The following is an 18360-nucleotide window of genomic DNA, read 5'->3' as shown; positions in this document are numbered from 1 at the left end:
TTTAAGTCACCTCTGTCACAAGCAGAGAGTACCAGGTGTTGTTCTAACATATTAAGCTGACTGGGATCATCGTAGTTCGGCCCATAATACCCTGCACAGGTCCACACAAGCCTCCTTTTACCTAGCACCCATATGCCAGGACTGTTAGTCTTATGAGTTAGTATTTTAATTCCCCAACAGAGACATTTTAAGGATTTTGGGGGCCCTGGGCCAAACATATTTTGGGGGCCCCTGTTCGCAATACCTTTGAATTCACTGTCCAATATACGTTCATTCACATCCTTGTTATGTCACGCAATATTTAATGACACATTCAAAATGTACGAAACAGTAAAAAAAAGAAGAAAAATGAGCTGTAATTACTTACATTTTATAGTGATTATGTTATTTGAATCCACTCCTGAAGACAAATGAAGATCTGTGGGGTCCTCTGGTTGTTCTAAGCCACTCTCTCAGTCACCATACGTATCACATATAACATTATTGAAGTAGGCCAGAGTGATGTTGTCCCATTTTCTAGCAAGATTCTGTATCCACCTGTCTAGATTTCAATCAATGTCTTGTTCCATGATATTAGTTTTCATTCATTTCAGCCTGAGGTATAGGACTTTCTATGCATTTACTATTTTCAGTGCTGTTCTTCTTACTTTCTTTCTATTGTTAACATTGGTTCTTTAGTTCCTCAGACATACTCAGAACATCACCTTTAACATTTTACTGGTGAATTTCAACATTTTACTGGTGAATTTCAAATTGTTTAAGGCCTTAAACATGTTGATTCCGGGACGAACTTTATTGCATGGGCTGACAGAAAACAGTAATAAATATAGAAAAGCATTGGCGTTCAACATTCTTCAAAGTGTTCTGTGCAATAGGTAGTTGTTTGGATGATATCATATACATCAGGGTGCATAGGTTAAACAGGACATGATTGAGAAAATTATCCTTGTTGACCTCATCTTGTTTCTCTGCAAATCTTGTTATCTACACCTGACCTGTGCAGTAATTGTGTTAAGGAGTTCTATTTTAATTTTGAGGAATTGAACATAAATGCTGCTGGGTTTCGAAGTTTTGTTGAAGGCAATGTCTGCTGCCTGTATCAAAGGCTTGAATTAAGTTTCAATGATAAGTAGAAAGTTATAGACCAAAGAAAGTTATAGGCTTTTGTGAACTGCTGACAATAATTTTAAGATGCTCAGATGGACCCTATTTCTGATTTACCATTTTTCAGGTCTATTCAGTCTTAGAGATGCCTGCAAGGCATCCATGCTGTTTTCCTGAATGGTCAGGCCCTCTTTAGTTGTTTTATAGTTGGAAAAGGATGAAATAGGCAAGATTGAGTACAAGAACTCTATGTTGTTGGCTTGAATTTTGAAGATGCTGTTTGTCACATAAAATAAGTTTTGGTTTTTTCTTGCGAACATTATTCAAAGTGATTTTGTTCTTGGGTCTCCTTCCCATTAGTCAGTTTTTCTTGTCATATAAGGTCAAATGTTATAAGTGCACAATGTGCTGTGATTCCAGAGCATCTTGGGGTATTTTAAGTGCAGGTTAGGTTGTAGAAGTTAAACATCTTAATGCAGATTTTTAGAAAATGGAAAGTAAATGTGTTTCTATGAATATTTACTTATATTCAATAAATACCAAAAATGTCACAATGTGTTTCTGCAAAATAAAGCTTCTAAGTAGAACCTTGGAGCATCTCTGTACAATATTAGGCACCTGTAAGACACTACTTAAAGTATGCATCTCTTTCTGGATTTGCTAGCAGCAAACTCATTAACCAGATCAGCAAATTCTATTTCTTGGAGCATTTCTGACTCAATACTCAGCAGAGCCAGAGAATTGAGTCTGGCTTGTAGCATTCGATTACGTAGCTCATTTTTTATGAGCTTCAATTTTGAAAAGGACCTTTCACCACTACAGTTTGTGACCATCATCGACAAGAATATCCGCAGTGCAATTTCAATGTTAGGGAAAGTGTTCTCAAGTTTATCAGTTTTTATTTTCCTGTAAAGACCAGACATTGAAATTGTTTCATTTTTGTGTACAGGATAATGTTTGAACTGCTGGCATTCCTTGATGAGATCAGATTTGTTCAGGTCTTTATAGTACAAAGAGGCAAGCTTTTCACACCACCCTTCGATTTCTTTGGTGTTCATGTTTTTTAATTCTATAAAGAAGCCAAACCGAATATTTAGGTCTCTATATGCTTCACTTCGCCGCGTTAAACCATCAATCAGAGCATCCATGATCGGTAAGTATGCTTCTACCTTAAATTTGTTCCGCCCTTCAAGTACGGTGTCACTAGAGGGCCCTTCAAACCGAGTTTGTCTAATGCTTCGTTGTTTTGTACGCTTTCCAAAATCTCTGTAATGAGTATCAGGAGCTTTTGCCTTTGCCTTGCATTCATAGTCATCAAATTGGTCTCTCAACTCTTGGACATAAGACTTCAAAGATTGGATAATGTTGACTGCAACAGATAGGTTAACATCTTCTTTTTGTACAGTCTTGCTTGTTTCATTGATACGCATCAGTATGTCATTCCAGAGAATGGTCAAAAAAATGGTTTCCAGCTTGTCCATTTTTCTAAGGAGACTAAGTGCATCATGCATTGTATCTTTTGACTGAATGTGATCATTTGTCAGTGAATCAAGAGCAGCTTTAATTCTTTCATAGCCACCACACAATGCATTGACGGCATCTGCATGAGCTGACCATCGAGTATCAGACAAGCGTTTTACAACCTTGTGATCTGGGCCTACAGAATGAAGTAGCACATCCCAACGATGAGTAGAAGCAGCAAAAAAAGTGTACAAATTTTGAACAAAGTCAAAAAAAGAAACAACCTGCATGCTGCACTCCGCAGCTTTTATACCCACCAGGTTCAAGGAATGGCCAGCACATGGCACATAAACAGCAAATGTGTTGATCTCTTTCAGTCTTGCCTGTAAGCCCGAATACTGACCAGACATATTGGATGCATTATCATATGACTGACCACGGCAATCTGATAATGGAATACCGGCCCGCTCTAGGAATTTCACTACAACATCGGCAAGATACTCTGCCCCATGACCATGAATGGAGATAAATTCCAAAAAACGCTCCTTTGGTTCATGACCCTTTACATACCTCACTGTGAATGTCAACTGATCAATGTGACACACATCTGGAGTGGAGTCTACACTGAGAGAATAATATTTTGCTTCCTTTATTTCTGATATTATTGCAGAGAAAACTTTCTTACTCATTAATGTGATAAATTCTTCACAAATCGTTGCTGATAGGTATGAGGGATTGCCTTTTCCAGCATTTCCATATTTCCTGATGTGCTCTTCAAGAAACGGGTCAAATTGGCTTAGAAGTTCTAAAATTCCCAAATAATTTCCATTGTGCAGTGATCCTATCATCTGGTTTTCTCCTCTGAATGCCATACCTCTTGCTGCTAAAAATTTAACAACTGCTACAATTCTTTTCAGCACACCCTGCCAGTATATTTGTTCATGTTTTATCTGTTCCTCTAATTCAGAATCAATTTTACCAGTTTCTTTTTGACGGGTGGTGTATACTAACATACATTTTTGATGCTCAGAGCAAGCTTCATGCTGAGAAATACGACGGGCTGCATGCTTCCAGTCATTAAAACCAGATCTACTGAAGGCAGAATCTGTGCTAGAAAACAAACGACAAGCAAAACAGTACACTGATCCTTGTGAAGGAGAATATAATAGCCATGTACGGCTTACAAATTCCCCATTTTGCATTTGCTGCTTGAAAGCAGCATCGGATAAACTCCGCTTGTGTTTCTTTTCTCCAATTTGATAAACACGAGCAGAACTGGAAAAATCACTATTTCGATTTTGACAGGTTGAAGGCCCTCTTTGAACCCAATATGATCGTGTTTCGTTTGTGATAGGATTCCATAAGGCGGGATCTGTTGCGTAGCTCACTGCTGTTAGTTGTGGAATTTTTGAACATTGGCTGTCATCTGTTATCATACTCTGAGAAGCATTTCCGGCAATAGTTTGTAAATCTATAATGTTAGAGGAAGTGGAAGCAGATACATCCTCAGTATATTCTCTTACTGGCTCGTTAGCAACAAGATCATCTTGTTCATACTGTGACTGCGCCGCATTATCAGTACAGCATTTCGATTGTACCGGAAAAAAAGAAGTTACTTTTTGAAGCTTTGCAAGCTTCTGTTTTACTTCAGATTTGTTTTTCCTTTTCGTAGCTCCACTCACATATGAACGCCTCATTTTGTGCAGTGAGCAACTTATCAGATTATATAAAGATTCAATAACATATGTGCTCACGAGCTGAGGAAGTAAGAAAACAGTACATTGTTGTTTGTTATTTATATTGGTAACCATTTGTTCAACACACTATTGCAGACTATGATGTGGGGCATACAAAGATGTTCAGGAAATCCTGAAGCATGATCAAACATTCTGGACCTACTAGGCCAAGGTATAAAATATGTACATTTCAAATTTACTATCCCTATCAGCAAGGTGGTGGGAGGTTGGGGCACAAAGTAACTAGCATTCAGTTACAAATGTAACTGCATGAACATTACTCACATTTATTTTACTTAGGGAGCAATTGAAAGGTATTACTTTCCTTTGTGGGCTTAATTTGTTTTTGGGCAATTTTAATTTTTCACATGAAGACAGGGCAGGTTTATGATTCATTTAAAATTATATTTGCATACATATTAGTATGGATACATTTATTTTGGACACATCATCCAAATATTCGCAGTGAGTCAATTTCTTACAGGAGTGGGATTTCCAAATTAGCTATGTATTGAAACATAACACAAAAGAAAAGTTAAATACAGGCAACTCAACTAGCTAATAAATGAAGCAAAGCATGTCCTTTGGATTTCTAATGTACTTGGTTAATACAGTCTCTATCAATATTTCAATTATGTGCTTAAGAGGAATAAATTAGTACATTATTTGGGATCAATAATATATGATTTGTACACCAGGGGCATCATTTAGGAGTCACCAGGATTGCAGCACTGCCCCCTGGCTTGCCCTTTGTTATCCCTGGTACTGGCTTTGTGATCCCTGGCCTCAGAGGTGGCTAAATCAGTGCCAGGAACACAGTGGCAGCTCGAACTTATGGACCTCAGTTAGGGCTCTACTCTTTATTTACTGTCAAAGTTGTATTACAGTAATAATGAATAATCTTACATTATTCATACTTTGTGTAATAAAACATGGAGCACTGTTAGCTGAAAGATGACCATTTACTGGCATCTGAGATATGTAAAGAAAATGCTTTTAAATGCACTTTATGCTCTTCAATGTATGTTCTGCATACCATAACTGGCCGACTTGAGATGTTTCACGTGTTTGCATTAGCTGAACCACAACAGCAGTGTAATTATGTTTTTACTCTCTCTCTCTCGACACACACACACCTACACATCAAACATATCTAACTTTCTGCTGATTCTTTTCCATGGATTAACTTAATAGAAAAGCTAAGGAGGGGGCATCTTTTGTCCCAGTGACATAAATGTGGTATCTCTGTACAGATTTAGATTACAGTTCCACTTCTGAGTATGTCAATGTTTGTGGCCTCATTATGAGTGCAGATACTGTCAGGTACTGAGTCCCTGCACATCTTTATTACAAAAGGGAGAGTTCCTATGCTCCTCAGCAGACTGCCAATACTCTTAATGGAAGAGCTCATTTACATCTCAGGAGCAAACAGATACTCCGGGATAATGAGTACCCACACTTTCAAATTTTCATTTGATGCACTGAAGTGGTTTCAAAATTCCAAATGGTGCTGGTAACTGTTACTGACCACATCTGGAATTCTCATTAGGTGTTACATAGTCTGTGGAAACTCTGTCATGTTTCCCCTGAAGATTTTGGCTGCATGAAGCAGCCAAAATAGTTGGGGCTATGGGGGTGGCGGCTGGTGACATTTGAAAGTGGTGAGGTGTAAAATTATTGGCCCACTGCACTGTGGCGAACTAGCAAAGTGAACGAGCCTGAACAACCTATGGGGGCTCGGGGTGGTTCTCCCCCCAGATAATTTGAAAAAAGAGTGGACAAATGGTGCATTTTCAAGCAAATTTGAGAAAGCAAGAAGGTTAATATGGCAATTGTGAAAGTGCAATTATCACATTAATAAAGAGATAGCATATAACAACATAGGTAGCTATATAAAACTGCAAAAAAAGGGCCCTACTGTCTCATTCAAAGTACAATAGTGATGGAGTGCCATGCTGCCTCAGTCAAAGCACAGTGATGCTTGAGTGTGATACTGTCCCATTCAACACACAGTAGCACTGGAATGGCCTAGAGTCCCAATGAAAGTTCACTAGCACCAGAGCTCTCAACGGTCCCATTCAGAGCACATTAGCCATAGAGAGCCCTACGGTCCCACTGAAAGTACAGGTGCACTAATGAGAAGCGCCTTACTTTCCTATTCAAATTATAGTAGAGCTGGAAAACTAAACCGTTCTACTCAAATCATAATAACCCTGGAGTGCCCTTCCACCATATTTGTAGCACAGTTGCACTGGAGTCCTCTACTGTTCACTTTAAATATAGCAACCCTGGAGTGTCCTACTATCTCCTTCAAAACGCAGTAGCTCTGGGGTGCCCTGCTGTCCCTCCGAAAGTACAACTGCACTGGTGAGAATTGCCTACTGTTACATTTAAAGCAAAGTTGCACTGGAGTGCCTAACTGCCCCACTGAAAGTACAAAAGCACTAATTAGAAATGCCCTTCTGTCGCATGCAAAGCTGTGTAGCGATGGGAAGCCCTTCAGTTCTTTTCAAAGCACAGTAACGCAGGTGTGCACTAATTTGACATTCAAAGCCCACTCCCCTGATAAAGGAGCCCAAACCCCTACAGTATGGCACTAGAGCTCTACAGATAGCTGCATTTTTCTTTTAATTTGAATGCCATTACTATAGCAGTGCTACCGATGCCTGTTTTCATTATGAGAGGGCCTTCTGTCATTCCATATTTAACAAACATGTAGCCCACAATTACAAGGTAGATGCCTAGCAGTACTCGGTTGCAATGAAGATGGCAGCTTTATTGAAAGGAAGAGTTTTTCATATAGCATTGCTGAAAATGTTGTATATCACGGTTCATCTGGATTAACACGTGCTGCTGTTAATAGGCCTTCATGTGATTTTCACTTTTGAGATAAGTACGGGTGGGAAGCTTCCGGAAGTATTGTTTTGTATAGATTACCCATAGTAAGTAAAATAATTGCACATGACCTACATTATGTGATTACTTTTAGGAGATATTTAAAAGAAGAAATAGTAAATAAAAATAATTTGTCCTCAGGTCACACACACACACAACATTCTAATTTGTTAAAAGTACATTTGTCATCCAGGAGGTTGCACCAACTACACGTGGATCTGGAACTGAGCCGGCCGCTATCCAGTCTAAACTCTATAGCAGGTTGCCTCACCCAGACTGAGAAATACACAAGCTGAAATTAAACATGACCTCTATGCCCATACCGAACACAACCCTGCCTTGCCCTGCTTTCACTGCTACAGTGATAACAACTCTGACACATGGGGTACATTCCCCTACACTGGGCCTTCTAGGGTATCATATATTCTCATATACATAATGAAACCATTAATCCCAACATTTCCAGTAGCATGTCAGACTGGTGTCTGCTAGTTTACTTGTTAGAGAAACCAACCCCTAAACCTCTTAGAACTTGTATTTATATTATAACATACTGGGCTGCGCAACTTCAGAACCAGAGGGTTAAGCCTGCATACTTTGGTCCAAAGACATAAGTAATAAAAATACTGACAAATAATGATCCGTTTGCTGTGTGCATGCTAAATGCAGCATATTGGCAGGGTCTAAATGCTGTGGGTGTGCTGCCCCTGGGTCAGAGAGATTTTGAGCACTTGGTGTGCTCCAGCCCTGCCCAGCAGCTGCAATATCTCGGTCCCAGGTAATTCACACGCTAGAGCTAATAATTCCTATGTCTCCCATGATGGCACTGCTGGGTGTAGCCTTGATTTTCCTAAACAATGCAAGAAACTGTTGGCAATGACGACCCTGCTAGGTCGGAGGCGGGTGGCCTTGAGAGAGCAACCCTGTACAGCGTGACAGCTAGCCTGTTAGGATACTGGGGCACTCTACAACGCCCGGACTGCGGGGTGATGGGGATGCTTATTCTACATAATGTGTAATTGTGTACACAACAAACTGAAATTCCAGTGTGCTGACACGTGCGGTTATGTAGTTGAACAACTGTACGTTACGGTTGTAAAAGCAAAAATTCAAAATAAAAAATGTAGCATCAATGTAGCATCAATCAGAGTACCGAGGACTAACATTAGACAACTGGGCATGCTAAGACTTTAGAACAAATGACACCGATACATCTAGGATTTAATTGCATATGAATGGAGGCCAGGGCTACGAATGATTTGCACAATAACAGTTATGGCTCTCTCCCATCCCTTAGCTCTCCCCAGGTCCCACCTCGCACCCTACAATTCTGCAGGCCTCTCACAAGACTACGATAGTTTGTTCAGCAATTATTACGAGTAATCTTATCCATGTGCTCTACTTTCTAGTTGAGTTTATTAAAAATGATAAGCATTTAATTGGGGAAGCAATCCACCTCAAAAACATAAAATTAAGAGGGAACTGAATAAACATATTGTATTTTAAAAATGGAAAACATTTTTGTTCTATGGCAAACCGCATGTAAATTAACAAAGCGTGTTCACTGAGCCCAATGGCGCTCAATGCACAAAGCACTTTTGCACATACCCCACTGCATTTTAAACAGCGTATTTTCCTTAGGCAATATGCTAATTTGTACTAATGGAAGTAAACAGACATAGCAAACGTAGATCAGGGATTCTGAAGAGCTCAAGGCACTGTAAGCCCCGAGTAGTAAAAGGTTAAATGCATAGCCCGCACTAAAGCTCAGCAAACAGATATAGTAATAATCAGAGGCTAACGACGCCAATAAATGTAAGGACCTAAGCACTTTAGCAATGATTGAGCAGTTAGTGGCCTATGCATGCAGCACTTTATCTGCGCAGAAGTTGCACTTACATAAAGCACACATTCTAACTAGCTTCAAAGCATTGAAAACCGAGATCCGTGACCTTTTAAGGTTCAAGACAACAAACCTCACTAGCACTCAAGTTGTAAGAAGATCAGATGAATGTAAAAATTACTTTGATATCAGTCAAGGCGCTGTGAAATCTTTTAATTTTTTCATTTTGATGTGTCTCTCTACAAAAATCTCTAGCTGGTATTTTTTGCATACCTAAGGCCAGTCTTTCACTGGAGCTACCGCTAGCGCCGGGTCGCCTCTTCTGAGGCAGCTGTGCGCTCTACCAGTGTCTTGTATTGTATTGTATTATACCTATTGCTTCCAGTAGTGTAATAATATACTAAGAGTATGGTTTGAGTCACACCCTTGCTTGGGTGATTGGATAGCTTGTTTTAGAATAGAGACCATCTGAGCCAGTTTGGCCCTGATACTGTTGGAAAAGATTACAGTTCTAAGAAATGATTCTTCGTTGTTTGTTTAATTGGCCATACTTGCCCTTGCAAGTCTGAAACATTCATAAACAAAAAAGCAAGATAGAAAATAAACTGAAAACCTCATACCTCCAGGAAGTAATATCCTTAATATGTAATAACCAGAGCAAACACAAATTCAGTTATTCTTTCTTTACATGTAGAACATTTTACAAATACTGTTTGAAGCAAGCACAAATCTAATTCTCCTTATTTATATGCAGAATGTCCTACACATATCCACACTACACATTACCACTGAGTGAGCTAAAATACAAACTGCACAGTTCAATGTAACACAGAAAATGGAAGTGAAAGGAAGGTGAGTCCTGTTCTTTTGGCATATGAAGCTGGGACATCATTTATTTTTCCGTGACCTAATATATTTCACTACATTATCAACTACATTACTACATAACTACATTATCAAAGTGCTACATTAGATCATGCACATTAGTTATCCTATACTAATCCATGGATTCTGATAGATCTCCGTTGCAATCCCTCCTATACTTTCTTCAAACAAAATCTCAAATTGCTATTGCTGAACAAATACTACATGAGCCCAGCACACCAACATGAGCATGGAAAAGGCCCCTTGACGCAGCGTCTAATCATTCATTAATTCCACAGAGGGATAATGTTGTCATTTTGATACCTTTTAATATACATATAATAATGTTGCATTGTTTTTTATCCCCTTGAATCCCTGCATTAATGCTATGATCCTGGCCTGTTCCACTGTACTGTAAACCTCACGGTCCGTCCAGGACGCCCTTGGGTCGAGCAAATACTATTTAAAACTGTCAATAAAGAAAGAAAGAAATATTTACCTCTCTGAAGTCGGGACTCTAAGTCGACATCTCTGATTCTTTCTCCTGGATTCTGCCTCCCACTAACTGCGCGCCAGACAGTCTGAAAAAGCGGAAGCTGTCACGATGAGTCATAGCTTTTGCTCATCTTGGCCTGGCAAGCGAGTTACAACTGCCTGCCATATCAGATGCTAGGATAGGGTTGGAGGCGAGCACGCCTCCTCTATCCTGCTATCTGATAGGATATCGGGATGAAGAGAGTGACAGGCATGCCCCGCCGAAGCCTCATTAGCAGACATGCAGCTGCACTGTCCGAGGCAAGAAGTGCTTCATGTCTGTTAATTGTACTTTGAATGTGCCGTGTCCGTGTGAGGTGGGGCCTGGGACTTTGGGACTTTGCAAGGGGGCCCCTTGTGAGGTGGGGGCCCTGGGCCAAAGCCCACTTTGCCCCCGTCTTAAAACGTCTCTGTTCCCCAATTCCTCTTGAGCATTACAGGATTGTTCTGAGTACACAATACCCTGAACTCATGAACATCTCTGAAAGACACGTACATTTCTGATTTCCTTCAGCGCGTCTCTTGCAATATTATGACTTGAACTTTGGCTTCCTTCAAAACTTTTTGTACTAGCCATAGTTTCTTCGAGGCCCTTAGGCCATTCACATTCCAAGTAATATTATCTACATCTATCCCCTGCATTTATACCCTGTAACCATTGCCGTGATAGATTTATTAGAAGAAACCCTAGAAAATCTTTTAGTTTACTGAGAACCATTGTTTAAAATTATTTTCTCCCACATGGTCCCCACCATTGTGACCCTAGCCTGAGGAAACCTACCTTCTATCTCCGACGTTGACATTATCCTGTTTAGGACCTCAACCCCTGGGTCCCACTTTCCCCCGCGAAAAGTTTAATAAGAAAAGATTAGAACCTACCCTCCCACATGTGACTATTAAATAAAACTCTCTATTAGAAAATACATAGTACTGACTAAAACGTAACCACGTCAAACTAAGAGGCCGCTACTTCCTCCAATTCTAAATCCAGTTCAAGACATCCCTCATCATCCTGCATATATAAATCTTACATATTATACTTCAACCATAAATTATCCTGAGCGGTCTAGCAGGCTCAATGTTTAGTGGGCTATCAGTCCTCACTGCTTGAATTTACTGATGCTTTGAATCTACTGATTAGGTTGTCCACCTCCCCGCCCTCCCTCACATTGAACATCTGATTTTGCCACATAATTTTTAATGCTTGTCGAAACTTAAAATGGGCTGTGGCACCTGGATCTCCCAGCTGTATCAACCTCCCCTCCAGTTCCCACTGTTGATGTGTGCCAGACGGCCCACATCAGACCTGCTCGGATATGTGAAAGAACCAAAAGCCACTTAATTTTGTTTTAAAGCAGATGAAAGGATAGAGTCATGATATACTCTTTAAATCTCCGCCTCTAAGTTAACATATTCCCTATATTTAAATAAACCTTCCCTTAGTAAATTCACCACAAATGGCTGCACCTTCCACCTCTTAAGGGAAATTCAACAATCTTAAATTGTTACTTCTAGAATGTATTTCAAGCCTCTCCATATTATCTCTTAGCTGTTTATGCTGTTGGCGTACAATCCCAATTTCCTTCGTATTTTTGGATAGATCATATTTGATTTGGATTACCTCCTCTTCTAATTTATCGGTGCGATGTGACAAGACATCTAGCTTATCATCCAACACCTGACACACCCCACATATTCCCTTTTGATTTTGCTCGGATGTTTCAAATGTATTCAATATCTCCACCTTCGAAGACAAAAGTAATGCAGCTAATGGCGAGTCTTCAGATTGTTGAGCCTGAGCTTCCCTGCTTCCTTCATAGGTGCGTCTAAAAAAGACTCCTTCTCCAGAAACTAGGACTGGTGCACTCGCCACCTGTACAGCAGATACACGCCCCTCTCCGAGGGTCACGATTCTTTCCACCTCATAGACATCCCCATGTGAATAAGAGAGGGCCTGAAACCTATTTGTCAGTGGGATACCTACGGGGGCACCCAATATCCTTGAGCCCCCTATCTCTTGCCAAGCACTTTCTCTATCCTTCTCTAGGAGTTGGTTTCACACTCCTCCTCTACTCCCCCAACCTCATTCTTGAAAACGTGTTTGGACATATTTGTAGCCTGGATAGAGACTCTGCCCTGAGTTGCCTTAGCCAGGATTTTAAAGTACCAATTTAGGGAGGGGAAAACCCAAACCTGGAAACTCTTTCTCAGGGGTTCTGTGGCTTTCCTAACTCCCTTTTAGGGGTGGACTGGACTGGAGGTTTCTTCTCTGTCAAGCTTGTTTCTGTGAGAGACTCAAGCCTCTCAGAGTCTTTAGTCATCAGGACTTTCTCTATGTTTGATCTGAGGGAGCATCTATCCCTTACAGGTTCTTTTGCAGGTTTCATTAGTGTCTTCCGCACAGTAGTCATGGGAGCCTGGGACTGAACCTTAGTCAGCACCCCCGAAAAGTGTTTCTCCCTCCTGGCGCCCACAAGCTATGGTATTTGGTGGGTGCACCTCCCCGTCTAGGAAACCAGTACCTCCAGTACCTCAACTCCTCTACTACTCCTGATAACATAATGTGGGACAATGTCTGCAGTCGACTCTCCGCCGTCTCCTCTGAATTCACCTTTCTCCCAAAGCTGTCACCCCTGCAGCTGAGGCCAGCCCCGAAGATTCCGAAGCCGATCCTTGCAGCTGCTGCGCATGTCTTCAATAGCCAAGGAGGGGCAGCGAAAGGGAAACATCCTGTGCTCCAGGAATCATCCGTCGAACACCCAAGAAACACAGGTTTCAAGAGGAGACCAAAGAAAAGGAGGAAGCCTACCCAGGGTGAGTAGGGATGAGGGGGAGGGGGAAACGATAAACAAGCTGATGTAGGTCACTACATCTGGGGGCTGGTGGGCGGGATTCCCTAGAGGGCTTCTGTGGCCCTGCGGCGGGTGCTAACCTGCTGCAATGTTTCTCTCTGATGGCTCTAACCTGACTCAACGGTGGCCTTGATATTAAAACTGGGCAAAGACCCTAATAAGGCAGAGTCGTATGAATTGACCTAGTTATTAAAATGCGATTATAAAATGTTTACAGGCATAGTTGCACAGAGACTATCAAAGGTGATAAGTACAGTCATTAGTACAGATCAGAGAAGCTTTATTCCAGGCAAAAACCTGCATGACTTAAACAAATGCTTATAGGTGCCATTGATATAGCTGAAACCTTCAATTCACCCCTGATGACACCTACAGTGGACGTGGCAAAAGCTTTCAGCCGAGTCAACTGGGCCTATCTTTGGGAGACCCAAGATACATTTGGGGTACCCTCTAATGTAGTGAAGGCTATAAAATGTTATATGTGGCTCCCATAGCAAGTATCTTGGTAAATCGGGAGCTTACCTCACCCATCCCACTTTCACTAGTTACCAGTCAATGGTGTCCACGTTCACCACTTGTTTTTGATCTATATGTAGAGCCCCTGGTGCAGGCAACCAGACAGGACCAATCTGTGCTTCCTTTTAAACATCAAGGTTTTAACATCGTTTAGTCTGTATGCAGATGACTTAAATTTAAACACGACAAACCCAGACAATTCAAACCCTAGATTTGAACAACATGCAGCAAGTTTTGAGGAGGTAAGGTTATTTAATAAATAAAGATAAAACAGAAGTGAGGGATTGCCTAAATTTGAGCACTCGTTTTTATCAAAAAGAACAGATCATATCCCAAGCGGTCCAAATCATGCATCGTTTAGAAGAGCTGCCTGATAAAAATCTAGCTAAAGCCTGTAAGGAAATAGATGGTCTATTGAGAAGGTGGGGAAGCATGCCATTGGCCCTCTAGGGAAAATAAACATCATTGAGATGATGGTACTGCCGAAAGTGACATTTTTGTTTAATACCATTCCTTTGATGTTTCCAACCAAGCGGATAGGAAGGCTAAAGGGCAAGATATCCAGCTTTATATGGGCATCTAAGGGCACCAGGATTGCATGACAAAACCTAAGGATAAATTCAAACGGGTTGCTGGACTTGCCGGACTTTCAGAAATACTGCTATGCTTTTCAACTTAAACTTTTTCGCTCCCCTGGCAAACTCCACAGTTGCTACTCAATGTGGGTTGTTATAAACTGCTATGCCATGGACCTAGGAGGAGAGAAATTTATTTTAATATATAAGGCGACCCCAAATTTTTCAAGTGAGTTCACCTGAAGGTTCTCCAAACTGCACTAAAAGTATGGGATCTCTGTTAAGAAGGCGATTAGGCTATTATATTACTCAGACTTGGCCCAAATATGGGATTCACCAGGTACCCTGGTTTAAAGATGGGTTGAGTTGCCCATTGCGGAAAGCAGATTTTAAAACCCGGCGGAAACTTAGAGATGATGAAAAATCTATCTCCTGGCTCGATCTTTCTGTGCAAACAGGTAGGCAGGTGGCAAAGTTTAAGTTCTTCCAGCTGTGCTCATTGTGGTTAGCACAGACGATGTCTAAGGGGAAAAATGGTAACATGAAGCCTTGTTCAGGGAGAACAAAGAGATTAAAAAGAAGTATCCCTATGGTATTGGGATATGGTTACAGTTGAGGACAAGACAAAAACCAGATTTGGATGAAGAACTTGTTGTAGCTCCTGTGTCAAGACTTATAGCAAGTAGCTTTTAACTTTCTCTACAAAACACTGAAAACAGATTTTGTAAACCAAAACCATCTTTTCCACACTTCACAGAGCCTATTGGACCCCATTGAGGATGGCCAGGATCACAAAAGGGCTTTCCAGATGTAAGAGTTGCAATGCCTTGGGAGCGGATGACAAACACATGGTTGTGAAGTGCCAGGAATTAGCCCTTTAATGAGGTCAATGGCGCACTGGAGAAATTTTGGGTGCAGAAGTTGAGGTAATCCATTCCCTAATCTTCTTCGGGATAGAGTCAGCAACATATAATTGGAATAAATTGCAAAAGGGCCTTTTTTATGTTGAAATTAATAATGAGAAGATAAATATGTAAGAAATGGGTCTGAACTGCCTTGAAGTCAGAGCTGGGTCAACACAGCCAGCCGCATAAGTAGGTCTGGCATGGCATGTGACAGGGGGAATGGTGTGAGAAGGCATGCGCTTGAGATACAGTGAAAAAGAGACTAAATGGTCCAATGATTACTGCACTGTTCTGCTGAGTGAACCATACGACTAGATAGACTCTTCCTCTACTGCAATATCATATAGCCAGCTCCCACTCGATTCAAAACAGCAGAGAGATTTCACTCTTCCCTGAGGAGTGAAGATATGTGGTGGTGTAATGAGGACCTTAAAAAAAAAAAGAAGAGTGAGGTGTTGGAAGATGAATTTGGTGTTGAGAGCGTGATTGTCTATAGGATTTTGGGGGGCATAATTCAAGAGGATGAGTGGAGGAAGGAACAGGAAAATGATAAACAAATGCAGGAGGTAAAGTGTGTATTGAAGTCAAAGGATTTTGGTAGATGAGAGATGAACTTTCACTGGAAGATGGTTTGCTGATGAGAGGGGACAGATTGATTCCACCTGAAAAGGTGAACATAAGATTGATTGGTAGTGCTCATGAAAGCCATCAATGAATATCTAAAACAAAAGAAAGAGTGATAATAAATTACTGGTGGCCGGGCATTGATATTTGATTGAAAACGTGGTATGTGATTGTATGGAGTGTGGTAAAAGTGATAACATTTTTAACAGGTAGAACACAACCTATGGTGATTACAAAAACTTCAGGGTGGACTAAGTTGAAAGTGGTGAAAGCGGTAGAAACACATGACATTATCTTGTTCTTGAAAGATATATTTGGAAGAGAAGGGTTTCCTGACTCTCTACTGATAGACAATGGTGTGCAGCTAACGTCTAAGGTGATGTAGGAGTTCTTGAATGAGATGGACATTAAGCATAAACCAACAACTTTTTACCATCCATTGACCAATAGAATGATTGAACGTTTTAATAAAGTGGTCAAGGACTGTATACAGCATGTGATGGCTAATGGGTTTAATAAGATAGAGGAACTTAAAAGCAAAGTCTGAATGTACAGGTTGACCCACCACTCCTTAACGAGGGTTACCTCTGTTCTGTTATTCAAGAAGAGGGGCCCTAATGACATGGTGGGCACCGCATGGGTAAACAAAATTCAATTGCTGGAAACTAAGCAATTGCTGGGGAATGAGGAATTGAGATTGGAGAGAGAATTGCAGATAGAGCGAGAAAAGGAGATTTTGAGAGAAAAGAACACTTTGACAAGTAGATGGCAGTGAAGAGTACGAGAAGAAATTTGGGGGGTTGGGAAAAATAAAAAAAACGAGAAAAGGAGGGTTGATAGAAAAATTTGGTCAACTTAAAAGCATCATAAAGCTGTTTAAAAATGCGATTAACACAGAGGGTGATTGCATCTGGAATTTGGATAGAGTTGCACAATGGAAGCATTCTGTACAAGGTGGGCTAGTCATAAATAGGCTAGAACATGATGAATATTTGGTAGAGGGCCGGCAAAGGTCTGAGGAACCCTACACTGGGAGATCTCTTGATGGTGAGAAAATGCAGACTATCAGAAGGAAAAGTTTGTGTGTGAGCAGGAGACCAGCCCATCTTGAACTTTTCATTTTAACTTGTATCTCTTCATGTAAACCATTTTGACACTACATTTAATTTAGTAAATTTGTATGCGGAATGCAACATGTTTCGTTTTGTGTTGCAGGGGAAGGTATGTGGTATGTTGTACTAGGAGCTATGTGGTATATTATACATGGTTCTGGAATGGTTATGGGGTGAGTGGTCCAGATGAGAATGTAATGCTTTGAACAGCGGGAGAAGGAGCTGGGTGCATTCAACGGGTGGGGTCTCATGTACTGGACTTGATATCTTAAATAAGAGGGAGAAACTTATGGAGTCCTGTGGAAATTCTTGCCTAGTAGCGGTTTATAAACAATACAACACTGCAGCACTCCACATATCACAATATTTTGAGTCTCTTAATACAAGAATCAATGATCCAATAATATCAAAGCAGTCCCAAGGCTCTTCCAAAACTTCTTCTTTTATTTTCCAATCCCATGCCAAAGCGTTTCGCCGAGGTTATACAGAACCCATCGGCTTCATCAGGGCTGGAAATAATACAAAGAACGCTTTTTTAAAATCCCTATTTCCATTGATATGAAAACTTATATACAGAGCCTTACAAGACCCCAAAATAACAACCATGTGCTCGATAGAAACCTCTCCATCGTGGTATATAACACGCTCATTGTATACATTTTAACACTTGCACCGTGTTTCGCCTACGTGTTACAGTTGTAAAGAATCAAACAGAAAATGTTTTTTTTTCATCAAACAATTGTGCCATATATCAAACGGTGTCGAAATCATTTCATGCGTTTGAAAGTGAGGAAAATGGTTGATTCCAGCTGAGACCACTTATGATTAACCCACTATACACATATGCATGCTGACCAGGTATTATAAGTCATATTTACCTCAGCTTGGCTTCACTCTATTGCCTATTTGGGATAGAGAAAGTTTGCAACCTCAGTCTCTACCCTTTTGGAGTTAGGGCTACACTTTGGATCATTGCGCTATGAGAACGGCTCTTTATAAGGTACGAATCCGGTTTTAAAATTGGGAGGAGAGTGACTAATGCAAGATGGGCGGTGCACTTTAAGTAAGAATCCTTTATTGATTTTAGGTCACTTAACCACCACACGAAGGGCAAGTGCTAAAACCTAATATATGAATGATAATTCGGCATCAACCTGTAATATATCAGGTAAGCAGTGGTGATTTAACTTCAGTATTTTAGAATAACGTAATGATTTACTTCAAACAAGATAGTAAATCGGGTCTCAAATTCATTTATTTATAGGTAAATAATCTTGATTGTGCATAGTATCCGATACGAAGGATAAAGGAGTGCAGTGGATATATAAAAGTGATAGAG

At 40.6% G+C, this 18360-nt stretch overlaps 1 protein-coding gene across 1 annotated transcript; it reads right to left on the bottom strand.

Moving 5' to 3' along the window:
• Positions 1-1736: 1736 nt before the first annotated feature.
• Positions 1737-4262, bottom strand: LOC147732534 (zinc finger MYM-type protein 1-like). Its single transcript, XM_086954276.1, has one exon. It carries the CDS (start codon positions 4260-4262, stop codon positions 1737-1739), a length of 2526 nt encoding a protein of 841 aa, XP_086810402.1.
• Between the last annotated feature and the right edge of the window lie 14098 nt (positions 4263-18360).

The sequence above is a fragment of the Lissotriton vulgaris genome, chromosome 2_1, assembly GCF_964263255.1.
Source record: "Lissotriton vulgaris chromosome 2_1, aLisVul1.2, whole genome shotgun sequence".
Taxonomy (NCBI): domain Eukaryota; kingdom Metazoa; phylum Chordata; class Amphibia; order Caudata; family Salamandridae; genus Lissotriton; species Lissotriton vulgaris.
The sequence above is the reverse complement of the archived record's forward strand: the minus strand, read 5'-3'. Positions and strand labels throughout refer to the sequence as shown.

What these genes read in the sequence shown, in the direction of transcription:
- LOC147732534 (XM_086954276.1), bottom strand. Translation starts at nt 4,262, where the DNA reads ATGAGGCGTTCATATGTGAGTGGAGCTACGAAAAGGAAAAACAAATCT.